This window comes from Cetorhinus maximus, chromosome 11 (assembly GCF_964194155.1).
Source record: "Cetorhinus maximus chromosome 11, sCetMax3.hap1.1, whole genome shotgun sequence".
Lineage (NCBI taxonomy): Eukaryota > Metazoa > Chordata > Chondrichthyes > Lamniformes > Cetorhinidae > Cetorhinus > Cetorhinus maximus.
The window spans coordinates 47,070,608-47,094,340 of record NC_135889.1 but is presented as its reverse complement, the minus strand read 5'-3'; the positions used below and the strand labels follow the sequence as shown (position 1 = coordinate 47,094,340).

The window sequence follows — 23,733 nt, the reverse complement described above, 5'->3', positions numbered from 1 at the left end:
TGACAGGGTAGATGCTGAGAACATGTTTCCCCCCATGCGGGATATCTAGAACTAGGGGGCACAGCTTAAAATTAAGAGGTCTCCCATTAAGACTGAGATAACGAGGAATTTCTTCTCTCAGAGGGCCGTTAGCCTTTGGAATTCTCTTCCCCAGAGAGCAGTGGAGCCTTGGTCATTGAATGTATTCAAAGCTGAGTTACACATTTTTTGATCTACAAGGCAGTCAGGAGTTATGGGAGCAGGCAGAAAAGTGGAATTAAAGCCACAATCGGATCAGCCATAATCTTATTGAATGGCAGAGCAGGCCCAAGGGGCGGAATGGCCTACTCCTATTTTTTATGGATCCTACAAAATGAGATGGAATCCTCATTATGAATTATTGGGTCATGTTTTAACAAATAATCAAGTCTTTTTTTAAAAAAATCATTTATATTGTGATGGCCCATGTGCTTTTGCGGAGAAAAAACCCTATATGTTGTGTGGGGTCATGCCCCCTTTAAGAACTACGGGCAGAATTTTCCATGCCCGCTGGCGTCAGGTGAGCTCAACAGCATGAGCAGACAATATGGCGAGAAGGCCAAAAATTGTTTTCACGACATCATGAAACTAGTTTGTGATTGTCCGCTCAGCTTGTCAATGGTAGGCCACGGTTCCCACCATCAGATATCAGGAACCTCATTGTAATACATCTGCATATCATTATAAGGCAAGCCCACCGGAATCATCCTCCCTCTGCTGGATCATCCGCCCATGTTGGCGGGAAATTAGGCCGGTGCAGAACAGGTCTTGAAAAGTGTGACATGCAGAAATCGGGACTTACTACCAGGGCCTTGCTCACACTGCAGACATCCGAGGAGCAGAAGATGCTGGAGTCTGACAGCAACTGCACCCTGGAGGAACATCCATGGCATGTTGGGTGGATTCTCATGGACTCTGCTGTGAAGCAGCCCACAGAAGTTGGAGAGTCACTGTTGAGGGTCTGCTCACAACGGATGATGGTGAGGGGGTGGAGAGGAAGGTCCAGCTGTGTTTGGGAGAGGAAGATGTACCAGGGAGGCGGGAAAGGAAGGCCTAGGATCGACTGGGAAAGGAAGAGGTATCAGGATGGGTGGGGTGGGGGGATGGGATAAAGGTGTCAGGGGGGTGAGGTTGGTGGGGGGGGAAACAAAGGTGTTGGAGGGGTGATGCTGGAAGGGGAGGAACAAAGGTGTCGGGGTGGGGGGTGGGGTTGTGGGGGGGGGAACAAATGTGTCGGTGGGAATACGGTTGGGGGGTGAACAAATGTGTTGGAGAGGGGTGAGTTTGGGAGGGGGGAATAAGGTTGGGGAGGGCGAACAAATGTGTCACAGTGAGGTGAGTTTGGGAGGGGAGAACGAAGGGGTCCGGGGGATGAGGTTAGGAGGGGGTAACAAAGGTGTTGGGGGTGGAGGGAATACAGGGAGGAGGGAGTAATTGAGGAGAAGATGGCAACTGCGGAGATAGGTGTAAAGGAAGGAATTTGGAGGGGTGAGGAATGTGGAGATGGGAGGGAGTCCTGAGGGGGAGAGTGGACGGAGTAAGGCTGGAGGAAGAAGTAAGGATGGAGGAAAGAGTCGGGGGACGTACTAAGGGTGAGGGAAGAAGTGAGGTTTTGTGAAGGAGTCGGGGGGAAGTCCAGGGTCGAGGGGGGTTAAGGGGTTCTAGGTGGGGAAGGGTCCGGCAGGGGTGGATGTCCAGGTGAACGTGCAAGGGAGGGCTCTGATGTGTCCATGACTGCCTCCTGGGGAGTGAACTGAGGGTGGGCATGGTACGAGGGAATGCTGAGAATGACCGAGGTTCTCCAGTATGAGTTGGAAGGCCAAATCCAGAGGTTTGTCATCTGACGCAGACCTCACAGCTGACTCTTCCCCAGCAGTCCTCTGAGTGCCAGGGAGCTTGGCTGAACCTGTCTCCTCCTGCTGTGGATACATGACTGTGTGGCGATGACCAGATTGTGAACCCAAGCCTGCTCTAGGTCCCACTGAGGTGTGTGTCTCTGCGCTGGTGGAGGGTGTAAGCGCTGTGACGGGTCTTCCAGGCTGCTTATTTCTAGCCATTCATTGGCGGAGGTGTCCTCTTCGCTGGAGATGGGGACCTGGAGGGACTGGCTGGCTGAGGGTGTCAGTTGCTTGGCAGAGCTCCCTGTGAACCAAAGTAGAGATAAATAGTGTGTGGTAGCAGAGTCAAAAGCAGGAGAGAGAGAACTCAGAGTTGCATTGAGAGATGGATGATGCGGTGCAGCATCTTCACGAAGGTGTTCACCACCGACCTCTCTGTCACTGCAGGCATGGTCCATGTCCTCACTGGTCAGTGCAATGGCACATTCCTCAAAGTGAGTGAGGGGCCTAATGTGCATCCACCCCTGGTCTTCCTGCTGACGTGAGCCAGCTTCTGCTGCATTGAAGCAGATGGAGAGAGTGTGAGCAGGACACATGGCACTGCATGGAATGTTTGTGTGGTGAGCGGATCCATGGACGGGATGAGGTTGTGAGCTCCAGAAGATATGAGCCTGATGGAAATGTGAGGGTGTGTGTGAGAGTTAGTGATGTTGTCCCTTGAGGTGTGAGGTCCCTGTGGATGCATGATGGGTTTATGAGTATATGAGTTGAGAGTGATGAGAGGAGTGACTTACCCTGGCGGAACGGATGAGGACTATTCCCCCATTAGCAGCACTGGGTGGCTGTCCTGTTTTGCAGGGCATTCGCGCTGAGCACCACTGTCACTGCCACCACATTCCATGGCAGATTGGTGATGCCGCTGCCCCTCCCGCAGCCAGAATGGGGGTAGAGGACATCACAGCAGGCCTCCAAGGCACCCAAAAGGTCCTCGAGGGATGCGTCACTAAACTGGGGGGGCTGCTGTATTTTTGCCTTTCAGGGCCATCCTGTCTTCTGTGCAACAGTCCTAGGCTGGAAGCGTTGAGAGGTGTGCGTGCGGCTGCACTTTAAATGTGGTGGCTGCATGATGAATCAGCGAGGTGATGGTGTGGCGGGCGAATGATAGCCTGCCTGCCCTCCATCGAAACAGTGTGTTTCCCGGGAATGTATAACTAATGCAGTAGGTTTAGGACGATATGGTGTGAAAAGCCACCGTTGCAGCTGGTGAGTAAAACGTTGTTTTTCCTGCCCGCTACCACACTTAGTGTAAATCTGGGATGATTCTGCCCTAGGTTTCTCTGAAAGGAAATTTCTGGTAAATTACCTGGCGGCCAGTAAATGATCGTGTGACCAAATTGCCAACAAGATTAAGCAATAGGGAAAAATAGCGAATCAGTTAATTATAGGGGTGAGTCAATTGTGGGTGTGGATCTGTGTTCAAACAGTTTGGCTTTGAGATTAGACCAAGGTGGCTGCAGAAGAGAAAGCATTTCAAACAGAGTTTAGTTGAAATTTTGTATGTTGGCTAAAAGAGTTTAAAACTCTCATTAACTGTAGGACTCTTAGCACTGAGTTGGACTTTTGGCATGGCCAAGCTAATGAGAGAGAGAGAAAGAGTTTTAGGCGCAAGACTCCAAGGTTAAAGAAAATTAGAACCAGGCGAGTTCTGACCTGAGGTGACTATGTTTAAGACGCTAGACGCTAGGGACATCTATGTTGAATGGGGAGTCTGGAGCCAATGGGTGGTTGGAGGAGATTTGAAGGGACAACCTTGCCAGAAGTGGAAGGCCCAAGAGGTCTCCACCCTTATCAAAATCTGTGAAGCTGTGCTCAAATCAAGCTGTTAATCTTCTAATTTTTGATAAGTATCTGACTTGAGTGTATTGGGCGTGTCAGTCTACTGGGTGTAGAAAGGAAATGTAATTTAAGGAGTTTGGTTTAGATTATATGTAACTTGAGTTCATTGTACTTTTAACATCTTTAACATAACTGACTATTTAAGATACTGTATTTATTCATATGCAAGTTCTTTGCTTTTTGTGTACTGCTTTTAATTTAAACTGTGAACCTTGTGGCTTCACTCTTTTAGTAAATACCAGGAATTTTGGATTCTTAAAAAAAATAAAAAAACATAACTGGTCTCTCCCGAGATCATAACATTATGCTAATCTAATTATAGGACTGGCAGTATTCTGAGCTGTTTCTGAATCATTTCTAAAATTTGGACAGTTTCAGAATGTATTCTGTTCTTGTGTAAAATACTTGTGTCAGAGTGAAAGGAAATAATTTTCTTGAAAGATATGAAATTTTAATGCTGTCCTCTAAGTCTTTGTACATATTTGATTTGGAACATATTTTGATCTAATCTTTTCTTGGTAACATCTAATTTTAACTGACATCTAAAGGCAATGAAAATAGTTATTTTTTAAGAAAAAAAATAAGAATTGGCTCAGTAGCAGTGACAGAGTAATAATGATGGACAGATGTTCTAAATGGCAGGATGTGTCTGCTGGTATCCTGCAAGGATATTTGTTGCAATCTCAACCATTCACTATTAATTAACTTCTTAGGTGATGGGATTAAAGGCCAGATATCCAAATATGCCATAAGCAAAGATAGGTGACATTGTAAGCGGGTGATTTAAGACATTGTAAGCAGTATAGATGGAAGTATAAAATTTGAAAGAGCTAATGATAGATTAAATGGATGGGAAAAACTGTGGTAAATGGATTTTAATGTAGACAAATATGAGGGTATCTGCTTTGGCCTGATAAAGGATAGAATGGTGCTTTCTAAATGGTGAAAAGCTGGAAACAGTGGAGATCCAAAGAGACCTGGGGGTCCAGATACACAGGTTATTAAAGTGGCATCCTTCCAGAAAATAATTAAAAAGGTGAATGGGATGCTGCCCGTTATATATAGAGACCGAGAATACCAAGGGAAGGAAGGCATGCTTCAGCTACACAAAGCCCTGGTTAGGTAACAGCTGGAGTACTGAGAGCAGTTCTGGGTATAACACTTCAGAAAAGATATATTGGCCTTTGAGGGAGTGTAGCGAAGGTTTACCAGAATGATAGCTTGACTTCAAGGGTTAAATTATGAGGGAAGATCACACAAACTTGGGCTGTATTGGAATTTCAAAGGTTAACGGGTGATTTAAGTTTTCAAGATATTAAGTGGGACAGATAGCTTCTCTCTATCTACTCTATGTCCACTAGTTGGGGAACCTAGGACTGGGGTCATAAATTAGAGTCAGACCTTTCAGGAGTGAAAGCAGGAAACATTTCTACACAGAGGATGGTAGTGGTTTGCAACTATTCTGCAAATGGCAATTGATGCTTGATCAATTGTAAAATTTAAATCTGAGATTGATCGATATTTATTAACCAAAGTGATTTAGGGATTTGGGCAAAGGCCAACATGATTTTCAGATCAGCCATGATCTAATTGAATGACGGAACAGGCTTGAGGGACTAAAAGGCCTACTCCTGTTATGGTTTCATGACAATAATGTTTTTATTGGTTGCAAAACAAACAAATATTTAAGATAAACACTGATGACCATATTCCGTTTCAATTAAATTTTCTACTGTTAATTACTCAATTGTTCCTGAGGCCCTTCTTTCAGAGGACACTCTCATTATTAAGGTTACTCTTCTGGAGCAACTTAAGAAGAAGAACCAATTTCATTGTGCAAAATATCACCAAAATTGAATGGCGTAAGACATTCATCAGTGAATATGTTATTTATAGTCTTTATGAATTCTATGGTGGTTACTACTTACAACTTAATAGCAGATGATGATCTTCAGTATTGTTGAAAAGACTTGTTCCTGTGGAAACAGTCTCATTCCTACTGCATATATATTGATATTGTATTTAGGGAATGTAAGATGGCACATTTGAAATTTAGGAGGAACAAAAGAGCCTCTACCTTGTTCTAGAAATTATGGATAAAGGATCCCCATGAGGATTCACTTCTCAAGTGAAATATTGTAATTATTGTGTCATTGGAATTCTTGACAACTGGTGGAAGGTAGAGTTTTGATCCCAAAAATTCCATTCGAGTCTTTCTCTTGTACATCAGAAAACATTGTTCTGCTCTTTAGTGTGTATTAGAAGCAGATCTGCGGTTATAGCCTACAATTATTTGTCATAAAAGTATAATCATTCTCATAATATTATCTTGATTTATTGTAAAAGTAGTATAATAGTGGGGTTTGGATAGTTTGTGTGTGTAGGGGGGATTTAATTGAATTGAAGTCAGCTGGTCTGGAGGCTTTGACTCATCGAAAGAAGCTAGGTTTGAAATGCTAAATACATAAACATAGGTGAAGTTTTAGAATGTGAGGTGAGGAGAATTTGCATTTTTAGATGGATCAGGATAGTTTGAATTCAAAGAGATGGTAGGATGTTATACCTAGCCGAAGAAGCTAGGCCAAGCAGTGTGTTTATTTTTCCCAAAGGTTACTGACGGTATTAGCACCATGAAATGATTCATATTATGAGGAAGGTAAAGTTCCAAAGACATATGGGAACAATGGAATTTGCATTAAAAGGGAGAAACATGTATAAAGGAGAAGAGACAATGTGTCAGAAGGAAGGCCATGTAAGATCTACCAGAAGTGTGAAAAGCCTCCAGTATTTGTGCATTAAGCTGCTGTCTACAGAACTTGAAGCTGGGGAAAGCCATTTTGATTTCTACTGTCCAGGGTATTGTGGTGACTTGCTGAGATCTGTTTAAATCTATTTTTCTTTTAATGTCGCCATAACCGGGTGTAACTGGAAGCCAGATTAATTAGGGGTTTTAGGAATTATTATAGTAGTAATTTGTAGACCTATGTATGTGCTTGAAATCTTTTCTTTTGTTAATAAGTGTTTAATTTAGTTTTGTAAAAAATCTCTAGAGTCTTGGTGGACTTATTACTATTGAATTCAGGGCACACAACACAAAAAAATATACAAATTGCAAAATCATTGTGACCGCGTGATCAAGTTTCCCTCGCGGATTTGATCTGCCTGGCACACATCATCTGCTGTATCAAAACAAATTGGGATTCATCCGGGATATTTGAAATTCCTTGACTGGTTTGCAGTTGGTGAAGTTTAAGGTTACGAGTACGAGAAGCACTTTGAATTCAGGAGTTGATGTGAAGGATTTTTAAAGTGGTGAGACTGGAAAAATGGTTGCATCCATGGCTAAAACTTTTTTGGAAGTAGAAGACATAACTCTGGTTTGCAAAATGTATCTAAGTGTAAGTTAACAGAGTTGGCAGATAAGTTGCGGTTGAGGTTACCTGTACGTGCAAAGAAAGTAGACATAGTTGAAGTGATAGCACAGCATTTGAAGTTGGACGTGATACCTGCCGCTAGTGAGTCACAGCTGGAGGTAGTGAGACTTCAGTTAGAAATGAAGAAGCTTGAATTTGAACAAGCAAAGGAACTGAAAAAAACTTGAATTGGAGGCAAAAGAAATGGAAACAGAATTGGAGATGAAAAAAACTGGAACTAGAGGCAGCAGAAAAATAAAGGGAAAGAAGAGAAATTATTGCATAGAGAAATGGAAATGTATGTGGCACAGCAAATGGTAAATGCTAAGTTGCTCAAATCCCAAAGGGAAGCTTGAAACAACTGCCACAACTGTTTTGCAATTTGCATTTATTTTGAGATGCATGCCTTGAATTCAGTAGTAATAAGTCCACTGAGGCTTAGAGTGTTTTTACAAAACTAAATTAAGCATTTATTAATAGAATAAATGATTTTAAGCACATATATAGGCCTACAAATTACTTCTATGATAACTCACAGATCCCCTGATTAATCTAACTCCCAGCTACATCTCCATTAAGGCAACAGTAAAACACACAAATTTAAAAAGACCTAGGCAAAGCACAGACCCTGGACAGTCAAATTTGAATTGAGTTTTTCTCGGCTTCAGTTCCTTGTAGACGGCAGCTTGAGGCTTAGATGCTGGAGGCTTTTCACACTTGTGTTAGATATTAAAATGCCTGCCCTTACACACAGCCTTCTCTCCTTTGTACATATTTTCCCTTTGAATGCAAATTCCCATTGTTTCACTATGTCTTTGGATTGTACCTCTCTAATAATAAAAATCTATCATAATACTAATTTTACCAGTAATCTTTGGGGAAAATAAACACATGTTTCTTAATTTATTCTGGCCAGGTGTAACATTTCACCCCCTCTTTTGAATTCAAGCTACTCTGGTTTATTTAAAAATGCAAATGTTCCCTTTACACCTCATTCTAAAATTTCACCCACACCTATTTAACATTTCAAACCTAGCTTCTCCTCTTATATCAAAACCTTCAGATCAGCTGTCTTTAATTCAATTAAATCTCTCTCTCTTTCTCTCTCTCTCTCTCTCACACACACACACACGCTTACACCAATATTACTCAACTTTACAATAAATTCCAATAACATTATGAAAATTGTTACATCTTCCTGGCAAATGTGAAAACTTGATCTCCAGAGGGAGAAGTTAGCAATGGAAGAGAGAGAGAAGGAAAGGACAGACAGTATCAACTTAAAAAGCTGGACTTTAAAAAAAAGACATCAGATGCTGAGGAAAGTTCTGATGATGAAAAACCATTAACCTAAAACCCAGTGGGGAGATGTTTAAATTTGTACAAGGTCTTATGAAGTTTAAAAAAAGAGGTGTGGAGGTGTTCTTTATTTCATTTGAGAAGATAGCTAAACAGATGAAATGGCCACAAGGAAACTGGACATTGCTGTTACAATCTAGGTTAGTAGGTGGAGCACCTGAAGTTTATACTTCAGTCAGAAGAAATGTCAGTGGATTATGATGTGGTCAAAAAAGGCTATTTTGAGTGCATTTGAGTGCAGAAATTTAGGAATATGAGAAAACAGCCTGGGCAAACTTATATTGAGTTTGAGAGAGTAAAACAAAGTAATTTTAACCAGTGGATATGGGCATTAAAGATAGAGATGACATATGCCACTCTTAGAGGTTTAATTATTTTGGAAGAATTTAAAGATTCAATTCCTTTGGTAGTGAGAATTCATGTGGAGGAACAAGAGGGTTGAAACAGTAAGACAAGCAGCAGAGATAGCTGATGATTATGAGTTAGTTCATAGATCTAAACCTTTTTTTCATCACCCTTTTAAATCAGGGAAGGATAGAAAGTGGGAAGGTGAAAGGAAGGTGGGTGGTCAGGGAAGAGAAGGGGTAGGTGGAAATTCCCAGGAAGTTTTTTCTCAGGCGAAAAAGGAACTGAGGATAGAAGTGACACTCAAAAATTGAGGTGTTTTCATGGTAATAAAGTGGAGCACACAAAGTCAGTGTGTTGGAAATTACAGGGAAAATCTGTTGGAATTATTGGGATGCAGAAAAGTCCTGGAAATACAAGTACTGTGGGTTCTGAGGTTCAGACACAGGAAAAACTGGTGGTTTGTGTACAGGTAAAACAGGAAGGATCAGTGATAAGAAAAGAAGTATGAATATGTTCACAATTTACCCAAGGGAGCTCTGAGGAGCAGGTTTCAGAAATGTTTAAAGATTTTGTATGTAAAAGGGAAGTCTTTCCATGCGTACAGTGGAGTAGGTGAGAATATTAAAATATTAAGAAACACAGGGGCTAGTCAATCCCTAATGTTGTGGGATAGTGATATTTGTTGTTCAGAGGGAGTATTGCAGGAACAGGTGATAATAAATAGGGTTCATGGAGATGCTAAGCCTATTCCATTGTGGAAGCTAAATTTAAAGAGTAAGTAGAACGCAGGTGAGGTGATTGTTGGAGTAGTGGAAAAATTGCCCATTGCAGGGGTTCAATTTATTTTATGTAATGATAGAGCTGGGTCGGAGATGTGGGTGATGCCTATGGTAGTTAAACAGCCTGTAGAGGTGTTTTCAGCAGAAAGAGCATCCTGGATTGTTTCCAGATTTGGTGTAACAAGATCACAGGAAGAATAGGAAGTTAAAAGTCAGGGAGAAGGTGTTGAAATTTAGTTCGCTGACGTTGTCTTTGATAAGATTGTTCAGGAACAAAGAACGGAAGATAATGCAACTGGGTATTTAGTTCAAGGCAGTAGGTAGAGTTACAGAAAAAGGATTCACAAATAAAACAGTTATATCAGACAGCTTACTCAGAAACAGAGGCAGAATGTATTCCAGAATGTTATTACCTTAAGGGTAATGTTTTAATGAAAAAGTGGCTGCCGTATCAAATTTCAGCAGATGAAAGCTGGAGGGAAGTACGTCAGATTGTTATACCATTTGGATATAGAAATAAGGCATGAAGAATAGCTTTTGAAATTCCAATGGGGGGACATTTAGGAATTAGACACAGGCAAAAATACAAAAACATTTTTATTGGCCTGGCTTGCATTGAAATCAAATTCTGTAGAACATGTCACACATGACAGGTCATAGGAAGCCAAACAGTGATTAAGCCAGCATCTTTAGTTCCAATTCAAGCATTTGAAGAACCTTTTACCAGGGCCATGATTGATTGTATAGGCCCCTTCCCTAAGACTAAAAGTGGAAATCAGTACTTACTGACAATAATGAATGTGTCTACAAGGTTTCCTGAAGTGATATCTTTGAGAAATATTACAACAAAGACAATTGTGGAAGAGTTGACTAAATGTTTTGCAAGATATGGTTTACCAAAAGAAATACGATCAGGTCAAGGGTCAAATTTCATGTCACAGCTGTTTAAAAAAGTAATGAACAGTTTGGGGATAAAACAGTTTAAGTCAACACCTTACTTATCCTGAATCACAAGGGGCTTTGGAAAGATGGCATCAAACTTTAAAAACTATGGTGAGGGCGTATAGTCAGGATTATCCACAGGATTGAGATGGGGGAATTCCATTCTTGTTATTTGCTATTGGGGATGCTCCTAATACATCAACTGGATTTAGTACTTTTGAATTAGTCTGTGGTCATGAGTTAAGGGGACCACTGAAATTAATCCATGAGAAATTGGTGGGTAGAAATTCAGAAACTACTCTCCTGGATTATGTGTCAAACTTCAGAAGAAGATTGGACAGAACATGTAAGTTTGCTAGGGAACATTTAAAGATATCACAACAAGTCATGAAAATGAAGGCAGTTAGGAGAGCCACAGCTTATCATTTTGCTGCTGAGGAAAAAGTGCTGATCTATTACCAATACTGGATGTCTCATTAAAGACAAGTTGTAGTGGGCTTTACAGGATTGAAAAGAAACTGAGTGAAGTAAATTATTTAATAAATACTCCAGATAGAAGAAAGAAGCAGAGGGTGTATCATGTAAATATACTTAGAAAGTACTTTGACAGAGAAGAGGACCAAATGGAGGTATTTGTGGTGGTAGATAAGGAGAAAGAGGTAGAAATGAAGGATTCTGAAATTGATTTTCCTCTAATTAAATTGAATAATGAGGGGGTACTTGAAAATTTAAATGTTGTATTGAGTTACCTTCCAGACAAGTATTAAAGTGATTTGGAAGAGCTATTGCAGTCACACAAAGCTTTTTGTTGGAATAAGCTAGGGAAGACAAATTTAGCTACACATAATGTGAGTGTAGAAGTTTCATCTCCGATAAGGCAGCATCCTTATGGATTAAATCCAGCAAAGTTATCATAAGTACAGAAAGAAATTGAATTCATGCTTCAAAATGACGTCATCCAGTCTAGTTGCAGTAACTGGAGTTCGCCTATTGTACTGGTGCCAAAACTGGATGGAACACACAGACTGTGTGTGGACCATCGAAAGACGAATTTAGTGACAAAAGCCGATTCATATCCTATACCATGGTTGGAAGATTGCATTGAGAAAGTGGAACATTCAAAATTTATCACAAAGATTGACTTGCTCAGAGGATTTGGCAAGTACTGTTATCGGAGAGAGCAAAGGAGATATCAGCTTTTGTGACATCAGAAGGACTATATCAGTTTAAAGTCATGCCGTTTTGGTATGAAAAATGTTATCCTGCAGCGATACCAACCCTATTTAGGTTGCTTCCAAAGCTACCATGGCACTGCGTCTTTGAGTGAACTTCAGACCTTATTCATTTCATTTCACTGACAATAGAGCTGCTCTCAGTGGTAGTGCATAAAGTGAACATAGTATTAATGAGTCAACTGAAGATTGTGGTAATCATTGAAACACAATTTAACAATGATCGAGAGGGACTGATGATGAAAATGGCAGGATCAGGTAAAAAAATAATTAAACACATTGCTCTAAAGCCAATTTGATCATCTAAACCTTGTTATGCAGACAAACCTCACCAGAGTGAGATGTTGAAAGTCACAGTTGTTCATTGGTTTTGACACCATTTGAACTTATCACAAATACAACTTCAATGCTTGTGTATTTATTTAAGGATTTTCAAAAGTGCCGAATAATTTTAATACAGTTTCTATTTTCCAGGTTATACTTTAAGGAAACTTATTTTTTTCATGTTGATGTAAGTTATTCTCTAAATTGCTGTTTGAGCAAAACAGAAACTGGGGAATATGGCAGAGGTACAATTTTTACAGCTGCTTCATTTATGTTTTTTACAGTTTGCAAGGCACATAAAGAAATCTGAGGGTCAGAAGACTCCTAAGGTTGAATTGCAAATCTCCATCTATGGTGTCAAAATTTTAGACTCCAAAGCAAAAGTAAGTAATTCTGTGATTTTGGACAGTTATTAATGATCAAAACTTAGATAAATGCATTAACAATACGTAACAAATTTAAATCAGAAACTGAGCTTGTGAAAAGCCAGAACTAAAATAAACCCATATTTATTGTAAGCATATAGCGATGTAGGGTGTATTTATGCCTGATCCCAATTTTGGAGAAAAATGTATTGAGCAAACTGTAATTAATTTGACCTATACCATATGGAGGCCTGTGGGGTGGGATGTGAGGTAGTTGAGGCGGGGTTGTCCTGGGCCTTGAAGGAGGAGGTAGTGGTTAGAGGCCTCGGGGTGCGGGGGAGGGGGGGGAGGAAGGCTGGAGGCCTGGGGACGATTTGAAGCTCAGGGGGAGGGGGCACAGGGGACGGTGATGGGGAAGAGATTGGATGCCGGAGGCCTCGTGGGGGAGTTCAGGGGATGGGGAGTTGTTACTCCAGTTGCAATGGTTGCCCAGGTAGGCATGCTGGATCTAGCTGGTAGGTGCATTACCTCCTAGATCCAAGAGCTTTCACTTGGGTGTAGCTGCCAGGTTTCCTGAGTCTCAGGAAATCCAGCTGCCCCTAATTAGATTTGACAAACTGCATAACAGTGAGGCTCGCAGGATCATTATAATATTTAAAGGGGAAAGCCAGTTCCTTAGGGTGGGTTGGTCACTCGTCAGAATGGGTCAAAATTCTGATTTTTAAGGCTTTAACTTCCTTCAGCCCCATCACCATCTGACCCTAACCCGCCCATTTTTTGTGGTTAAAATTCTCCCCTCAGTTTCTCTGAAGAAAGGCTCCACTTGCTTTGGTTCAGGTAGCTTAAGTGCAGGTTGACAGTGTTGAAGCTTGGAAATGCTGATACTGCTGAAGTTTAAGCAGCTAAAATTGCAATCGCTTACCAGAGTCCCATGAAGCTGCTTGTGCAGTTAGGGCAGTTCTAATTCTCAGATCTTTGGGCTGCAGGATTAGCTGGATCTGAATAGGAAGAAACCCTGCCTCCAGTGACTGTTCTACCTCCACAGAGTCGAGAGTGAGCCAGGCTAGCTGCTCAATCATCAACACTGGGTTCTGTTGACCAGCCTGGCTCAGACATCAGATACCAACTCTGCAACTGTGGGTTGATTTAGTTCAGAACTTTCATTACTTGAGTGTATCATTTTGAAAGTAACCAGACTCCATCACCACGCACCCATCACCAACAGCACCTATCTTCCAAAAAATATGCTGCTCACATGTGCTATAGTGAAGAATGCTTCCGCCAAAGCAACTTATCCTTTAATGGCAATCTTCAGCCCTCTAAGCGATGCTGCCACACTGATCTTATGTTCCCCAATCAAATGTGCTAAAGAATAACACTTTGGAAAAGCTTTTTATGTACCTGTCCCCTATTCAAATAGGGGTAGGGGCTTTCCTCACAAAGTTCAACATGTCCTGTTCTGTGACTTAACAACATGATCAAGGGTCAGCAAAATTCAATTTTTGCCAGACTATCCAAAAAAGAGCTTTGCAGTTGCATTGCCCACAGTACTGATTTCTTGTAGTAGGGCCATAACTGACTCATACGTTTTCACAGTCTCTCCCTTTTTTCCTTTTCTTTGCTATCTCTGTCACTCTTTCTTTAACCCTGTTTTATAGATCCTCTCATCTCTTGCCATATTCTGCACTGCCTATTGGTATTAACATTCTGTTTTTAACTTTTTGACATATAAAATCCTCCTTGACTGCTCCTTATAAGTGTGCTGGTGGCATTGCAGCTCACCTGATGCCAGCAGCTTGGAACTCGAAACAAGTTATTTTTTGTATGCCATCCAGCTGAAGCTTGCAGCTTATTAATCTTTAGTTACCTGCAGCTGTTTCTTGGTGGCACTGCATGCCATACAATGTCATTGGTGTCCTCAACTCACTACTGTCACCACAATATGTGGCCCCAACTAAAAGAGAATTCCCTGGCTGAGAAGTTGAATTCTAGGCTCTGTGCTTTTCTTTGCCTTCCAGTTATGGCTATCCTAAATAGGAGTGAAGTTTTCTCCTCCATACATCACTGGCTACTCTCAGCACACTAACATGTGATTTCCAGGGTTCAATTTTTGTGTTGGCATGGAAGCGCGACTTCCAAACCATACACCTGTGTCATGACTGACTTGACACAGGATTTTTGTCTTTTCATGGGTTCACAGTGCAAACCACGGTAGAGTATGGGAGGAGTGTGGGTATGGGGGAGGGCTAGCTACATGGCCTGCCTCCATTTTTCGTGATTGCAGGACCCAATATTGTTTATATGTCCCCTAAACCTTACCCCTCAACCCTTTTATACTCCAATCCCATCCATGCCCCTCAGATTCCCCATGCCCCTTCCATGCCTCCTCAGATCTTGCATGCTACTTCATGCCCACCATATATCCTCCATAGACACTCACCCAGTATGGATAGTCCTCAGGAGCCATGCAGTAGCAATAAGAATTATTTTAAATGCAGGTGTAAAAGAATTAAACCTGAAGCCATATAATAAAGCTCTCACTAAAAGCTCTGTCATTGATGCTGCAAAAAAATCAGTACTCCTATGGATTAAACTTTAACCTCTTAAGTGGCCATTAAGTTGTGTAAACAAACAACCATGTATGCATAAACCAATAAAAAGCAGATAATGTTACTACAGCCGCTTTAAACTATCAATCATCCCCCTGAGCAGTTGCTGAGCTAAGTATGCCATAGATTTTGGGACTCAGCCAAGCATTCATAATGGCTGCAGCTATAAATTGCAGCTCCATTGAAATTGAAAGAACAGATGGTATTATATTTCCATTTCAAAGCACATTTCCCGTCAATCAATGGAGGGCTGCAGGTGCTTTGATTTTTTTAAAACTTTCAATAAGGGGATTTTTTTCAAAGTCAGAGCTATCCTTACATTTACAGCAGAGTACCAAACATGATGGGGGGATTTACCAACACATTTTCTACATGTTTGAATGCATTATTGCACTTTCATCAGTGGAAAATGTATTGTTATGCATGTCAACACTTGTACAATCTTGGTCAATGTAATGATCAACTTACCTTTGCAGGATAGAGTCCTATGGTTAACTACTGCATTAAAAAAGACATCCGCATTACAGTGCAACATCTAACAGTAACATTTTAAAGTACCAAAGCATTTTGCTCTTGCCTGTCTCAGACTCCTCAGCAGGCTTCTTCCAGTGATCATGAGCTCTCCAAGATTTTTGGGGGCATAAAAATAGTGTATGTGAGGAAATACAATTTTCCTGTGGTACTCACAATGGGGACCTGGCCTCAGAAGAGTTGTGTGTGTTTTGCACCCAAACCCTTCCCAACCCATGAATGGTGCAGGGTTGAGAAGGCACAGGAATTTTTTTTTCCCCCTGCAAAAGAAAGCATGTTTGCATTTTGTGGGCTAATTCCCATCTCCACAAGAAGTCGAAAATCCGGCCCCGGTAACCAAAATTCCAGAGTCCCTTCTCCACCACTGATGAGTTAATTTTATATAGTACATAATATAGTTAACTATCCCTCCTGGGTTTGTCCATCAGGGACCCAGAACAACTGATTAATCTCCCGGGCACTGATGTAGGCAACCCAGGAGAAAATAGGAAAGTAGAATCAATGAGTCGTATCAGTGCCAGTGTTCTAATGATGGAAAGTGGAGCTATGATGAGTGTGTGTGAAGGCTAACCGACACAAGATGTAGAGAGGTCTCAATTTGCAGGTTAGGCTGTGCTGGAGTCTATGTGAGCATAGTAAAGTACCCAAATAATAATGTGGCTCCTGCAGTAGCAGTTTTATGTAAGTATATCTAATAACGTTTCTGTCCAAGTTAGTTCAATTTTTCCATTTGCTTCCTGACAGCTGTGCCTTCAACTCCACCGAACCTTTCACAGCATCTTTTTCTAATTCTGTATCCCACCTCTGAGGGCACTAATTCATAATGTTAGGTATGAAATGCTTGGAAGCCACTGTTGGACTTCTCCCTTAATCATTTCTCCCCCTGGCATTTTTCATTGGAGTGTGAGATCCTGTTTAAGTTCCCTTCAGCTCCCAGCACCTTTGTCTGTGACAGAATTGATAACCTATCCACGTTGTTCTGGAGTCTCCAGACTTGAAAAATTAATCTCCCAAACACAGCTGCGAACAACCCGGGAGAATAGGGACCACACATCCTGCCTGTGAGTTAAATCATGAGGTAGACACAATGTTAGTCCCAGTCCGTCTGCCCGTCTCTCTCTCTCTCTCTCTTTCTCTCTCTCCCTCCCTCTCTCCCTCTCTCCCTCTCTCTCTCTCTCTCTCTCTCCCTCTCTCCCCCTCTCTCTCTCCCTCTCTCCCCCTCTCTCTCTCTCTCTCTCCTCTCTCCTCCCCCTCTCTTTCTCTGTGTTTAGTGGATGAACAGTACAACAGTAAGCAGTCCTCAGCTCCCATCCTCCACACTTCCTCAACCATGTATATGCCATTATCAGTAGCTCAAATGCCCAAAGAGACTAAATAATCCTAAGATTTATACATAGATGTTAAACACAAAAACAAGCCATTCAAGCATAATAATTTTTCTGTGCATTAACAGCAATAAATTGCTCCTGAAAAATACTATTTCTAAAAATCCCTCATACAATCACAACTTGACCCTCACAGCAAGGCTGAGGCAGCTTGTATTTTCTAAAGAGCGCAGTGATTGGAGCCTACTCATTTGCTTTCATTGCTTGTTCTTTCTGGGTTTTGAGAACTGCTGCATGTAGGAACAGCATGCACATTAATCAGGTCAGGTTGCAATCAAAAATGTAATTTTCCTGACCATTGCTATAATTTTTCTTTCAAAGTTCCTTTTCTGGAGTCCAGGCAGTAAGTACCCTGGAATTGTTTTTCCTATTAAGCTAGGGGTGGACCAACAGCATTGAGTCAAATGTCTTGGGTTTTTTTCAAAATTGAGCAATAAATTTTAATGTTTTGTTCCAAGTGGAAAGCACTGTAAAAAGATTCACTGCTGTTTGTCTTGCATGATGTGTTTTATATAGTTTTAGTTTAATAAGGAGTTACACCCGAGCAAATAAATGAATATGAATAAAGCTTCAATAAATCATGTTATTTTTACGTTAAATGTGCCAGGGTTCTATTTCAGGTATCCATTTGTGATTTGAAATTAGCGTGAAAGAAAAGCTGCAAATGCTGTAATTCTCAAACATAAACAAAAAATGCTAGAAATACTCACTCTACTGATATGTTATGGCACTTGTATTCCAGTGAACACAAGGACAATTGTCACTGCCTTTCCCTGCTGCTAATGGGATGATAATGGGGCAATAGCCTCAAAAAAACCAGTTGATGGTCTTACTGTCCCATCAACATCAGTCATGCATCTGGATCCATTTTCAAAGGGGCCTAATGCAAAGTATCTAAAGCACCCACCTATTTCAAATGATATGTGCCTTTTAATATGGAAATTGGGATCCTGTAAAGTTGCCATTTTGGGTTGGAACCTGCATGCCCACATTTTGACCAGTTCCATGGACAGTGGACACGAAGAAGTCCACTAAAGAGAAGTGTCAAGTTATTGTTTGGGACACCAGAGACACTCTTGCTGCTTTAGGGCCCACAGAACTGCTGACCCAGAATCCCTACCCTCCGCAATCGCGATACTCCCCCCAACCCCTGCAACTATACTTGTTGGCAATCCTGCAGTACACAGCAGTCACTAATGGCCTCAAGTGTACTGCTGGACACCATACGAACACTCTCCAGGACCACCCAGGGGGTTGCGCAAGGTCACAGAAGAAATTCACTTTTGCCACGGACCCTATGCTCCCTGCATCTATGAATGGCAGTTTTGGTCATACCCAGGAGCAGATCCAAGGGGAGCTCCTTCTGCTCAACCCCTTACGGGCCGAGTAAGCAAAGGTCAGGAACATAGGGCTAAAGTAATGCAAAAAGTTGAACAATCCCTCTGAATAATGTAAAAGGGCCTGTAACCTCTTTCACTGCAAATAAAAGTAGAAAACATTTCCCTCCACACCGCAAAATAGAAACCTGTCCTGGGTATCTGTGAAGTGACCTAGGGGATGCTTTTAGCCACCATTGAATAGAACACTCTTCACCCCAGGCTCCTAGTGGTGCAGGGGAAAACCCCAAATTAAAGGTTTTCCATTAGGGGTGCTCACCTCTTCCAGCTGGCAAGACATTTCACCACAGTATGTCTGGATGAGAGGCGAGGGCAAGGAAGTGAGCAGTCTACAGCAATAACCTGCACAGGAAATCCCCCCTTGTAGATTGGAATGGCACAGGTTGAATTTCCAGGAGGATGGTCAAAGCGTGAGGCAACAGTTCCGAGGGGCCCCACATCGATGAGCAAATCCATCTGAATGGGATGAGATTGGATAGAATCATTCCACGTGGTTGGCTTCTTCCAATCTTCTTTAGATATGGGTGTGGTCTCAGAGGAATGGGGAATTATAAATGCTACAACCCTATTCAATAAAGGGGAACTATATCCAGCCAGCAACCATACTGCAATCAGCCTAACATCGGTTATAGACATTAATCCAGGAAAATATCAATTCACCCTTTCAACATTATAACTTCATAATTGAAAGCCAGCATGGAATTTTTTTTACGGTAAGTTGTGTTTGACGAACTGATTTGACTTCTTTGATGAAGTAACGGATATGATTGATGAGAGTTTTACGCGGGTGTGAACTTTCAAAAGGCATTTGATAAATTACCATCTAATGGACTTAATAGTAAAATTGAAGCCCATGGGATTAAAGGGGCAGTGATTGCCTGGATACGAAATTGGTTAAGTGATAGAAAACAGAGAATAGTGGTGAACCGTTGTTTTTCAGACTGGAGGTACATGCGTAGTGCTATTCCCCCAGGGTCAGTGTTGAAACTAGTGCTCTTTTTGATGTATATTAATGACTTGGACTTGAGAATGTAGAGCTTAATTTCAAAGTTTGTGGAAAGCACAAAACCTGAAATGCTGCAAACAGGAGGTTAGTAAAAGACTTCAAGAGAACATAATCTGGTGAAATGAGCAGATGCGCTGTGGAAGAAATTTAATGCAGAAAATTGTGAAGTGATTTATTTTGGGAGGAAGAATGAGGAGAGGCAATATAAACAATGGTACAAATGTAATGGGTATCTAAGAACAGAGACACCTTGGGGTGGAAGTAATTTAGTCTTTGATTTCTGTCCCATTTCCCTCCCAGCAGTTGTGCTGGAGATGTGTGCAAGGCCAAAAAAAAAATCTGGGGCCCCTGATATCCCTGTCAAACCACAGTGTCTGCTGATACAAATGAGAGAAAAAAAACATTAAATAAACTATATTTGTGAATCAGTAGTTTAGCTTATTAGGAGCTAAATACTAAATATAGACACTGTTTTGATATAATTTGTCCATCTTGTAGCTGATTGCTCTCAGCTTACATAACAGTTCCCATACTTTGTGCTGAATCCACCCAAAATTGGATAAACCAGCATAAATGATTGAGTAATTTTAAGTGCAAATTACATACAGAATAAATTAAGTTTGTGTTATTTTTAATGCTGGTGCTGGTTTAAAAAAAAACATTGAACAGGAAGCCAGCACCACCTGCAAAGCTGGCCTGGTTTGTTGCTTTTTGGAAAGGTTGACAATTTCCAGGTGTTTATAAAAATATAGCCCTCAGTGAGTCTGCAAATTCTCTTACCAAAAAAAACCTGCAATGACTTTGGCATGAAATGACTGTCTTCCTTTTCCTTTAAAACTTTTGACACTTTGAAGCATGTAACAATTCCCAAACCTTTATGTAGACAGATGTAAAAAGTGGAACATTTAAAAGGCACCAGGGAGGGAAGAATTCTGCAAGAGGATATTTCATCCCCTTTTAACAAGTACAGTTACCACACTTTGTTTCCTATCCCCACCGCCTCCTCAAAAGCTAGATTTTATTCTGATGGGAATTGTGAAATAAGTTTGCTGTCATTTGTTTCTATGCCACTGTGTTTAATCCTTTCCATGTAACACTCTATTGCATTTTCCTTTGATTTAACTTTCTTATGTATTATTTATATATTTTTAAAAATCTTCTCTATTGTCTACTATTAAATGGAGTTAGGACGCTAGTGCTCTGGAATAACTTATTGCAGCATCAACCACACGTGTAGAACATACATAAAGTGATATGCCTCACATCTGTTTCCTATGTTTAGTTAGTCTTTAGCAATGTTTTATTCATTTTCAAGTGAATATGTTATAATCCTGTATGATATAAAACTTTTAATATATCACAGTTATTATCTTATGTCATGGTTCACTGACACATAGTCGACACAGATGGGCAGTGTGTGTTATCACAGCTACCATTGCTTAAAAAGAAAGACCTCAAATTGAAAATTAAAGTAACCTCCATGAATTTTAACATGCTTATTGGGAAAATATGCTTGAGTCCTTTCAAGGTTGCAATTACACCTTGGGCTACTGGTGATGAATATAAACTATGTGAGCCACTCTTTTGTAACTCTTAATGTTTTCTAGTGCTTCACTGAGTAGCTGTCCATTATTATCTGCTTGTGTTTGGAATCTGGGAAGATTTAATTGAATTAATGGAAAACATGTGACAAAATTACACCCCTTGTACGTCACGGGTAAATATTTCACATGAGCATTTTGAGCTCATAGGTACCAAAAACAGCCAGCTACCCCAGAGGATTTTCCAATCTATTTGAAATCTTCCCTTGAATTTCTTCCCACCTCATCTGTCCGGTTATCCTATCTTATACAGTGTTTACATTTGTGAGTTGTGGAGATCCGATAGATATGAAGGGGAGAATGCATCTCAAGAGACCTGGATATGAGATTTTGATGGGCAAAGGCTAAGAGAAGGGGATTTTTTCATAAAACGTGGAAAAGTAGTCTCAGAAAATGAGGCTAGGGTTTCTTCAACGAGATCAGAGGAAAAGAAATACCTTCGCTGCAGGTAGAAGATGGAGAAAAAATATCCTAACTGTTTTTCTGATTCCAGATCATTTTCAAAATTGAGGAAAATCTTCCACAATGCCTTTGTAGCCAAGTAGTTGATGATTGTCTACAAATCCAATAAATAAACCATTGTCCCAGGAAGAATAATGTGCTGCAATAAATAATATGTTGCTAGTTGTAATGCTGTCGTGGGTTTCCCATGTTCCTGCTCCTGTATTCTTGTGAGAGATGGAGAATCTGCATGGTTGAGATAGGTGGAGAATTATGGAGCGTGATAGTGCAGTTTGGGTTGATTAGGGTTCATGCGGATCGAAATGAGACATGTTAATTAGAGCAAATGAGGCATGTTAATTAGAACAAATGAGCCTAGTTTTAAATGCTCTCTCCATTCAGAATCTGTAAGGCATAGCCAGTTAAGAAACATTACACTGACTTCAATTTTTGTGACCTGATTTCTTTTCCATTATTTATAATTCTACATGATTAAAAGATGCAATTTTTGTTTACATTGCAGGAAATTCTGCATAATTGCCAATTACACCGAATATCTTTCTGTGCTGATGACAAAACTGACAAGAAGATATTTACTTTTATTTGCAAGGATGCTGAGTCAAATAAACATATGTGTTACGTGTTTGACAGTGAAAAGTGTGTAAGTATGCAACACGATGAACTGTTATCATTAGAATCTGTACACGTATTTGTATTTTTTGTAAAATACATCTGTTAATCCAGCAAGTTGTGGGTTCCATATGGGCATTCAAATCCAGTTTACTGGACTAGGGCTTCTAGCTGCAGCTGCACTGTTTGACTTCATTAACTTCAGGAACACCATAAAAGATGGGACTGTTGCTGAGGCTGCCAACAGCAGAAGCTACAAGAAGCAAGGCAGACCTATGGAGGTTTAAAGAAAGATGGAAAGAGCACAATGCACAAGAAGTCCTTCCAGCCTGCGGGTTTCCTAAAATGCAATGTTTTACATCAACGTGACTGAGAAGCAGTGTATGAAGAGGATACGCCTGACTGTTGACAGCTGGAGGATACGTGCAGTCCTGCCTGCGGCTGTGGAGGTTATGGTGGCACTCAAATTCTGTACTACAGGCTCATGGCAGATTGCAATGGGTGACACTGTCCATACAGCAAGGTGATAGATGCCTTTTTACAAGGAGATGGCAGTACTTTACTTTTCCAATGCAGGCTGTTGATCAGGAGGATAAAGCGCTTGGATTTCCCCAAGCGTAAGGTATGCTTGACTGCACAAGTTTTGCATTGTACTTTCCTCTTCACATACTTGACATGCTTTTTATAACAGGAAGAGATTTCATTCCCTGAATATTTAAACAAAAATGTTTGACGGAGGTATCATTTGGCAGTGTATCATTTCTTTTTACCGCAGCTGCCTCGAAATCCTCGCGTATTGTGACTGAACTAGTCTCAGAGAGGGGCAACTGCTTACATGGTACTAACATAATTTGAGCCAGATATTCTGATCACGCATTAAGTGTGTTATTAACTGACTATTTGTGCTGTGAAATTACCTGGTTTTGATTCATTGAGCCAATTTTTTTTAATGCTTGTTTAAAAATACTTTGCACTGGAAACTAGCACTGCTTCCTGGCCTGGTTTGTTGCTTTTCTCAAAGTTTGCCAATTTCTAGGTGTTTATAAAAAGTACAGCCCTCAGCGAGTCTACAAATTCTGTTACCAACAAAAAATAATCTGCAGTGACTTTGGCATGGAATGATATCTTCCTTTTCTTTTAATACTTTTGACACTTTGAAGCTATGAACTCATCATTTGGTTTTCCTCATTGGGCCAAAAATGTTTTTTTTTAATGCTGGTTTAAAAAAACATTTTTGGATCCACAGCAGAACTTAATGCTCTCTGCCCTGGCAAGTTTTGTGGTGCATGGGCATTTATTTAGGTGGCAGGTAGGGGTGGGGGAGTCCCTCATTTAAAGGCACTCAGTGCCTGACCAAGGGACCCACAGCATGAGGAAGGGGGGGGGCCACTAACAGCCAAGCCCCTGTCCTTGCAGTTGACATTCCCTCCTCCTTCGTATCCCATGACCCTCACGCTGTGCCCCCTCCCACCATTACTCACTTGCGCCTGGGTCCATCAACAATCCCAAGCCTCAGGTGGGTGTAGTAAGGAGAGCAGCCACCACCTTCCCAGTGGTGCTGCGAAGCACTGAAGAGCTGCTGTCCTCTGATGGCCAGCACCTCTCGGTGGGTGGGATTG

At 41.1% G+C, this 23,733-nt stretch overlaps 1 protein-coding gene across 1 annotated transcript in view; it reads left to right on the top strand.

The window, feature by feature from the left end:
- The window catches only part of LOC144686562 (PTB domain-containing engulfment adapter protein 1-like), a 421,104-nt gene that overhangs the window by 324,049 nt on the left and 73,322 nt on the right, over positions 1-23,733 (top strand). The window contains exons 7-8 of the mRNA XM_078551900.1: positions 12,434-12,532; positions 22,008-22,145. Coding sequence (XP_078408026.1) covers positions 12,434-12,532; positions 22,008-22,145 — 237 coding nt within the window. The remainder of the gene's footprint in view (positions 1-12,433; positions 12,533-22,007; positions 22,146-23,733) is intronic.